General features: G+C 43.0%; 1 protein-coding gene across 1 annotated transcript; it reads left to right on the plus strand.

Annotated features, from left to right (window-relative positions):
• The first annotated feature begins 2,673 nt into the window (after positions 1-2,673).
• On the plus strand, positions 2,674-8,710 carry LOC120958902 (nascent polypeptide-associated complex subunit alpha, muscle-specific form-like). The gene is made up of 4 exons (XM_040381968.2): positions 2,674-3,147; positions 5,946-6,277; positions 7,574-8,232; positions 8,310-8,710. Exons 1-4 carry the CDS (start codon positions 3,127-3,129, stop codon positions 8,603-8,605), a joined length of 1,308 nt encoding a protein of 435 aa, XP_040237902.1. The 5' UTR covers positions 2,674-3,126; the 3' UTR covers positions 8,606-8,710.
• The last annotated feature ends 720 nt before the right edge of the window (positions 8,711-9,430 follow it).

Here is a 9,430-nt window from a genome sequence, read left to right on the forward strand (position 1 = left end):
AATGTCATCAGCTACGATACCGACACGCCGCTATGCAAATAAAGCAACAGTTGAATTGGAAAGAAAGGCTAGAACCACGCTGCAGAATAATCAGCAACGAACTGGAGTAGATGATGATGATCGAGAGCGGGTGGATCTTTGCCTTTGCATCATCCATTAGCATACAGATGAATTTAAGGTGAGGCACATAAATTACTGTGCATCTTAAGAAGTATAACAATCGATGGATGGACTTTGTTATCAGGCGGAAAACACGAGTGTGCGTAATTCATTGATAGTTTTCCGCGCGATCGCGGAGTATCTTGAGGAGTATCTTGTGCCGATTGAAAGTCATAGTGAATAGCGAAGACGCCGGGGATTGGTATTTAAATTGTATGCTATGGTTTGTTTGACAGATTTATTAATATATTTATTGGTCTATTTGCAAGGTACACCATTATTCTGACATGGGTTTTGCTGCTAATGGTAATCCATGATGCTAATAAAAAATATTTTTTGAGATAACTAGATAATTGTCTTCAATATTGTATCTAATTTGTATAAATACTTAATACCATCCGTTACATCTCTCGCCAGAACCAGCGACCAGACACTAAAAACTTGAAAAACAATTCTGGTCATACATATACTGGAGTATGCTTTCTAACTTAAGAAGAACATGAGAAAATCATCAATCTAATGGCATTCGGAGCACTTTTCAACGAATTTTTTTTTCATTTATATCAGGGCATTTCTGAGTTTTCAGTTTCAAAGAATGCGTTACATCACTAAAATTTTCATTACCTTTGCATAAGATTCGGAGAAATAAGAACATATAACGTTATGTAGACAGAACCACCACTCGTTGGAAGTTAAGCTAGGTTTGCTGATACCCAAGCTTTTCTTCTAGCTCCTCATATTTTATTCCCTGAAGCCTTTGAAGTCTAGCACTAATTAGTGTTTTACTGGAGCTTTCTGATTTTAATTGTTTTCTACCCCTTGCACTCAAATAATAACTCTTGCGAGTTTCGTCTGATCTGTCTGTAAGTAGCAATCTACAGTGAGTGCACTTTGAGTTGATGCCATCAACTTGCCGTCAAGCTTATTACCTTATTTTTATGCAGGATACCTCCAGAAGCATAAAAGACACTAGTTATGTTTCGAAAATCTAAAATCATAACCTTTAAGAACTTTTGAATTATTAACATGTGACATTTGTTAAAAGACACCGGTATCGGCATTCTTCTGGTTTCGACTTTGCACACCTTTATATTGTCTGGTCGATCGTACGTCAGACATTCTAAATAACAAAAGGAGTTTGTATCAAATGACAAAAAAGCGGAACAGATGATACCATAGTATCATCTTGTTCGATGAATCATCAAACAACAATGTTTTTTTTGTGTTTTGGCATTCAACTATAATATTCAAATTCATGTATTTAGATACACAGCACAGATACACCTTCCACAGTCAAACCTTCCAATTGTGTAATTGATAGTAAAAATATGATTTACAACGATAACAGTTCATAAAAGAATGCTAATGGCGCCTGATTCTAAACTGATCAGCTTGCCCAAACATAAAGCTCATTCTTTCAGCAGCGTGTGTAAACTTTGGCAGAAGCCGTAAAACAAAACCTCTTCCGAGATCTTATAATTCAGATTTATTCCTAACAGGCTAGACGTCGAGACAGTACCGGCCTCGTCACGTCGCTATTTGTGATAATTGATTTCACCTGTAGTTCGCTTTAGTTCATTTGCCTATGGTAAATAATGTGCCCCAATATAGATTAAATCCACGAAACCTACAAGTTTGCCAAAAATTCATCTCAAGTTCAAACTTGTTGTTCGAACGTGCTTCAGAGCTTAGGGAGGCAATTCCCAGACAAATATGCTAAATTTACATTCCCCGCGCGTTGCTAATTAAATATTTGGAGGATGTAAATCTTGCTCCGGATTCACTTTTTCGCTCCAACCTTCCTCCTTTTCGGTACATTTAAGCCATCCGATAGGTTAAGGGACGGCAGGACTACCACAAGTACGAGGCATCAGCTGCCGGAGAAGGTTTGGTAATTTGTCTCATAAATTAGTAATACCGAGCGTGGTACCGAAAAACCCGCGACTTAGGTACGTGTGGGATGATCTACTGCCCGAGCCCGGAAGATGACGGAAGAGACAGTTCTATTAGCAGATGAGCTTCAAAAATAATTGGAAATCATCGTTCAAACCACCATCAGAGCGCTCGTGTGTGTGTACCACTGCTCTTCTCCATTCTTCTCTATCCCTCCCGGCTCAGATCTGGTTTTTCGATGATCTGCCAAAGCCATAAGTCGCACTCTCGGGGCGCCCCTCGCGGACGATGCGCGGTTTCTGCTTGGGGTCTCCTCATCAAAAATGCAAAAACGAAGATATAAAACGGTCCACGCTGGGGCGCACCATACGTGCCACTGCCGACCCCAAATGTGTGGATGCGTGTAGCTTTATCTTACGTTTCCACCATCTACCGGCGCCGTCGCCAAGCCCCATACCAAGGCGGTAGCAGCCGCTCAGGATGCTGCCAGAAGATGAACCCAGTGCTGTGTTCCTTCTCGGTTGGTTAGCTTCAAATGCTCCCACCGATAACGTGGGTAGGGGGGAGAGGGATATGTGTTTCTTTCCTTTTTGTTTGTCACCTATTTAAAAGTGCTTCAAACGTTAGCCAAGCTTTAGTCGAACGCCGGCTGGTGACTTGTGCTGAACGTGCTGAACGAAACGAATCGTGCGTGCGTGCGTGTGTGTGAGCAAGCATCCTCGAGCGAGATTTTGGAGGGTTTTTGTTTTCGCGTGTGTCTATCTGTGCGTGTGTGTCCGCAGTCTTATAAATAATACAAGCGTCGTTTTTCACCGGACCACAGGGTATTTTAGATTCCGAGTGGACATTTTGCAGACCATACTCGATTGTTGTGCTGCCAGTGCAAATTGCCGGACATTAATATTGGCACTAGCGTGGAATCGCGGCCAACTTTAAGTAGAGTGGAAGAATCGCGATTTTTTGTTTGTTTGGTGGAGCAAGAATTATTTATACTTCTCGTTTGCTGGCTGGCCGCTTGGTGAGCCGTCCAAAGTGAGGCGCTTAATTTATCAGCGCTCTACCATCTCAGTGACTATGTGGAGCTTTCGCGTGGTGGTAAGTGAATAATGGGTGAATAAATTAGGATTTGCCTGTCCATAAACGTTAAACGGGATAGGGATAATGGTGGAACATAATCTACGTGAATAAAATTTGCAGATGCTGTGTATCACCGCAAACGTACATTTAAGCTATCTTTTGATGGTCTTCAGAATATGTGACAGATCTACGATGTATAAATGTTCTGAGAAAACATTAAAGCTTGCAAGGGATTAATGTGCTAATTTCCAAAAACAAATCTTAAGCATCTTAATAACAAAGCGTTAAAAAATTAATTTGTTCCATGAAGATGCACCAATTTTTTAAATTTCATTCAAAAATCCTATTTCAGGTTGATTTAGTCCTAGCGTGAATATGAACGTGAATTTTTGAAAATTTTGGTCAAAAGATAGGATATTTAACTCCCCAACTATTTAGACTGTAAAACATACTGAGATAACGAATCATCATCATCATCATCACCCAAAATTTCACGTTCAATTTCACTGGGGTTGTAACGCGGGCTCTATATTTAGAACTTTGATACGTGATACTAGGTTTGAGTTGTGTCATTGAGCACTCTATACAATGTTAAAAATTTTGAGATAATTTTGCCTAAGTTAGGCAAACTACAAGATATAGCTGCCCAAACTAGTGAAAAAATTCAGACCAATTTGTCAAATTGTAAGCTTTTGTCCGTTATCTTGGCTTTGAGGTTTTGTTACTTTTTGATATATTTTAACTATTTTATAACCTGGAGCAAACTTAGCAACATTGCCAGACTTATAGTTCAATATTTATTTTTTACCAATCATAGTTTCGTCTAACTGCTAATTTGTAGCATGAGATGCGTAGATGGGTGTATAGGAAAGCATCTCTTTAGATGGCATATTTGGCAAAATTTTAGGCAACATTGTAGCCATGCATTAGGAGCACATGAATAATGTGGAAAAAGTATCGACTTCTCAAAACTTTGCTTATTAAACCTGACCAGTTTTTATCTCTCCTGCAGGTTTTGCAATTCTTCTCAATTAAAATACTTCTTTCATGCAGTGTATCATGTGAAGCAATAAAATTTAACCTGACAAACTTTTTCGTATCAGACATTAATTAATATATAATTTTCTTTCCATTCACACCTAAAGTACATGACCTGGAAAATGAAAATATATATTAAACCTCATGCCAATTAATTACAAACATGTGCCACGAAAAAGCTTCAAATTGCTTAAGCATTATATACATCCTTAGTCAAGAAAACTCTCCAATTTGAGCAAATAATTTGCGTACAGCTGCCAAGCCTTTTGAACACATCCCAACTATTGAAACACGAATGCGTTGATGATTGAAAAATGAAAAATGTCACGAAATGATTGCAGAATAACCACAGCGGCTATAGTATTATTTTTATGCACACAAATCCTTCCAATGAAAAGCTGCTTTTTGCAGTCAAGTATTTCCGATAGTTGACTGTGTTTTTGCTCCTGATCGGATTAGTCCCGAAACCTCTGAGAGTTGGCTCGCTACGAGCACTCACGTAAAATGCAAAGGAATGCTTTCCCATTTTGATGAAATTGAGCTATATACTCGTGAGCTATGCACTAGAAAAACCGTTCATTGGTATGAAGCCCAACAAAATAATTGACCCCTACAACTGCAATGCTATCTCGAGGCCAATGATGACCGAATGGACCGAATAGAATTGGAGTGAATTGAAGTGCAACGAATTCCAAAATCAATCTCCCTTGCCTACGGATATATCACGATGTGTGTGAATTTGATTAAAATCCCATTCATAAATCTGCCCTTGTTTTATGTTATTAAAATAACCTTAGGACTTGGGGTTATAATGGACCTCAATTTTTATCAATCAATTCAACTTGTCCGTAGCGTCCTACACCGTTGATAGCATAATTTTCCACTAGGAAATGAATTAAACAGCAACACAGCACAAAAAAAACATGTTCTACAGCTTTACACGCACCATCCGGTGTAACAAATCGCCGCGTTCGGATTACTGGCTGTAAATGAGCATTAATTTATGCACCGTGCCCTGAAACGATACCGAAACGCACCGCCACACCGATTCATTTCCGCCTTTGATAGCGCTCGTGTGAGTGCGGTGAGCGGGGTTTGTGGTGCAAAGCTCGATGTCGTCCCTAGGTTTGATTTTGTTTTATTTACGACTGGAGGACGGAGAATTAGCATGTTTTCACCACGCGCGGCTCTAATGAACCGGCCACAATCGAGCCAGCTGCCGAAAAACGGTCGAAATTTGTCCGGCACACATTACTTTACACATTGCGCGACCTTGATGACGGATTGCGTTTTTCGGATCCACCACCCTTCATCCCACTCTGGTCGATCCAACCGGTTGGCCCAGAGTTTTGGGGAGGCTGACCGTGTGGCGACCAACTGATGTCACCAGGTGTCATCGCGGGCATTAAATATTCCACTGCTCCGGAATTATGCATAGCCGCGTTTTCTGACCGACCGAGCAGATACTGTATCATAACCGTGGCATTTTAGAAGAAGGAGGTGGAGTGGCTTGTAGAACTGAAGATGCGACCCGTGCGTAGGCAGATGTCACCAGGCAGTTGCGTGGGATTAATCGCGCTGCTGCGGCTCGGGGTCGACCAATCGATTTGTAACGAATTCGGGCGTTTGGCTATCGATAAATTGAAATCTATTTGATGGCATTCTTGGCCGCTTAGCTCATCCCTAACCCGATATCTGCGCTTCATTTCCATGCTGCTGGTCGATATTTGTTGTCTTTTACATGCTCTTGCTCGTTCTCTTTCTCCATTCCTTAACAGATTGCCCTGTGCGGCGTGTGCAGCGTGTTCGGTGCTGCACTGAACGATAACATCGATATCGACATCAAGGTCGACTCGGACTCGAAGCTGTACCATCAGGGCAGGACGGTGGAAGGCTCGTTCAACTATGGCTACAATGTGCCGCGGCGCAACTACAACCAGTACCAGCACAAGGTGAAGGGCCCGGACGGTGTGACGTACGGATGTTACGGGTTTGTCGATCCGACCAACGGTACCCATCTCTACCACTACGTGTCCGATCTGAAGGGGTACCGGGTGGTGCCACCGAACCAACCGACCAAGGTGTACAGCGACCGGGTCGCTAACAGTGTGTAAGTAGAGTGGCTGGCCGTTGAGCTTTGATTAAATTTCCGATCCGAACTCGGGCGGAAATCGCGATCCGGGAAACGTGATAAGGTTTTGTGTGGAAAAGGGAGCCGTAAAAAACGGAACGGCCCAAAGGTTGTATATACTGAGGATGTTGGGATATAAGATCGAAAGATGAAATTGATTTACTGAAGGAGAAGTGCATCGTGGAATTTGTAAAAAGGAATGAGCATGTTTTATGTCTTTCTACAAAAATTAGATACAGAAGCTGAGCTTGAGAATACCTCAGAGCAAAAGTCCTTGTATAAAATTATTGGAAACACATTTTGAGGACATACCATTAACAAACGCATGAGCAAAAGCAATATCTTGTAAATATTTTGTACAAAACTTCCCTGTAGTATTGAACTGTAATTAGACATCCATCTTCTTAAAGATGCATAATTTGTAATTTGTAGTTATTAACACGATCGGTGATATCACGCCCTCAAGTATGGGTGTTGGCTATGATAGCAAGAAATTGGTGTTTCTCAGACTATTGTGGAGCTCTCCTCTGATTTCTTGGTAACACAGAAGTAGGATGCGCCTCATTCTTCTTGCAGACTTGTCCTAGTGGCACAGCGAATCTCCAACTGGTCAGGTGGTTCTCTGCTTTTGTGTCTGTATTTGTCGAGCACAGTGTTTTTCGAGGACGACGGTTGGTCGTTCCATCAGTGTTTGGAGAGGTACGTTCGTTCGTTCAAGTGTGTGCGAGCTACAAACACAGCAATTAGGGATGAGATTTTTTAGTTCCCATTACAGTTTAAATTAATTTCAGAATGTTCCTGAGAGGTATTAGGCACAATGCTGTTAGGTTATTCGGGGAACATAAAGCCATTTCTTCAATTCGAGACCATGTATTTGAGTAACTTTCAATTCAAAATATTCCTGTAGAGTGATAGGCCAATGCTGTTATGCTATTCCTGGAAAATAAAGTCATTCCTTGAGTTCGGGATGATGAGCAGCTTTCAATTCAAAGTGTTTCTGAGGGATGTTAGCATAATGTTGTTAGGCTGTTCCTAGATAATAAAGCAACTCCTTCAGTTTGCAGTGATGTGCAATGTTGTATATTTTTCAATTAAAATTCCTTTCCCTTTAAGAAATGGATGCAATCAGCTTAAGTTAAATCGGGTTTGAGCCGTTCAAAGACATTTTCCCACACAGAAACTGCAATATCCCCAAATTCAATCAAGACTTTAAAGGCGCACTAGAGGCAAAGCTTCGATGCATTCATCACTCGTCTCTTTCGTTTAAATCGTCAGGGCCAACATTTACGATGCTGTCGGAGAAACGTACGACTGGGAAAAGCTCTACTTCCCCGACGTCTGTCGGGTGCTGCAGAAGAGCAAGGAAGAGCGCAACGAGCTGTCCATTCCGAGAGGCTTCCAGGTGAACGATGACGGCAGCGTCACTCAAACGACCCAGAAACCAAAGGCTTCGGCACCGACCTCCAAGCGACCGGCACCCTCACCGTCACCCGCTGCCACCCGTGCACCACCGCCACCTTCCCGCACCACTCGACCGACTCCGCCCCGTACCACGCCACGCACGACTTCGGGCGCAACCCGGCGTGCCCAATCACCATCGACCACTGCCAAAGCGACCACACCGCGTGCAGCGGCCCCTGCCCCAACGACTCGCAAACCAACGCCGAAATCGTCGCCAAAAGTAACCACTACCCGCCCATCTCCCCGACCAACGACGGCCGCACCACGCCAGCAGCCACAGGCGCCCGTGACAACGCGTGTCCCAGCGCCGGTACAAACGACCCAGGCTCGTACGGCACCGAAGAACACGCTCAAGCCAAACAGCTTCCCGGCTCAGCCCTCGTCCAAGCCCAGCGGCAACAAGTTCGGCAACAACCGGGATAACTTCATTGGAGCTCCGGCCACCAACCAGGCGGAAACGCTCAAACCACCACGTAAGTACCGGTGCGGATTTGCTCCACGGAAAACGGATTACTTTATCCTCTTGTTTGCCTTCATGTTTGACTTGCAGAGGATCTCCAAGCGGTCGGGCAGGATATTTCCGAGCTGAAGCTGCTGCTCCAGATGCTGCTCTCGTCGCTCAACACCGCTCCAAAGTCGAAGGCCCCCGCGGACTGTGACGATAACGGTTCGCTCGGCGCAGTCAATCCCAACGCGAAGCAGGTGTTCCTGCCACTCGTCATCGTCGACTCGCTGCCCGGTGGTCGGGGAGCGGTGTCGCAGGGAGCCGGTGGACTGCCCGCCGGTAGCCAGTTTGCCATACCGTCGCTTGGTTACGGTCCGTCGCGGTGTAATACCTGTGGTTAGCGATGTGGGGAGGCGATGAAAGAGCAGCAAAGCAAACCTATATTGTCGATCCTATTTTTAAGTTTTAAAATAAAAAAAATAAATAAAAAAAAACGGTCTATTGCAAACGGTGGAGCAGGTTTATCTCATTCCATTTTAAAGTTCTGTTTCGGAATTTGAGGGACATTCGGTGGTGAAGCACAGTGCATTCATAGGATTGGTTTTCATTTTCAGATTGGATTTTCGTTTGTGGAATGCGATTATACGTAGTTGGGTAACAGCATGGGTCAAAATGGGTATGTCAAGGCATGTTTGTTCATTTGTGTTTTAAATGCTTTCATATTTTAGTTTAAAGGTGGATCATTTCACAACTTGACCCAGCATTGGATGCGAGCAGTAGGTTCTTTGCGACCATGTTGCCCTGAAAATTTCTTCAAGGCGCTTACTCAATATTCTTTGCACGAGCTTCCGATTAGAGCAGGTGCTATGGTAAGTCATTGAATGTAAGATCTAGTCTACAGTACTTTGTATCGCATCTGTTTTGATAGATAATTTACAGAGCTGTGCAAGTGTTTGCAATCATGTCCATGAAATCAATAAGAGATCCAGGGGTCGGCAAACTATCGGAATTTGTATGGATCGGAAAAGCATCAACGTGAATGCACACATTTTCATTGCTTGTAATACTGTTTTAGACCACAAAAGAGTTTGAACAAAAAATAGCATGAATTATGGTCAGAAAAAAAAAGTTGATTCTAATTCTTTGGCAGTCTGATTTGGGCTTTCAAAATCTCGAAACATTTCAACCAACTGCATCCATTGCCCTTACTGAGAGGCAGTTCACCA

This window comes from Anopheles coluzzii, chromosome 3 (genome assembly GCF_943734685.1).
Source record: "Anopheles coluzzii chromosome 3, AcolN3, whole genome shotgun sequence".
Taxonomy (NCBI): Eukaryota; Metazoa; Arthropoda; class Insecta; order Diptera; family Culicidae; genus Anopheles; species Anopheles coluzzii.

What these genes read in the sequence shown, in the direction of transcription:
- LOC120958902 (XM_040381968.2), top strand. Translation starts at nt 3,127, where the DNA reads ATGTGGAGCTTTCGCGTGGTG. An exon ending in GACCGGGTCGCTAACAGTGT is followed by an intron (nt 6,278 to 7,573) that starts GTAAGTAGAGTG and finishes TTAAATCGTCAG; the next exon opens with GGCCAACATTTACGATGCTG. An exon ending in GGAAACGCTCAAACCACCAC is followed by an intron (nt 8,233 to 8,309) that starts GTAAGTACCGGT and finishes TTTGACTTGCAG; the next exon opens with AGGATCTCCAAGCGGTCGGG.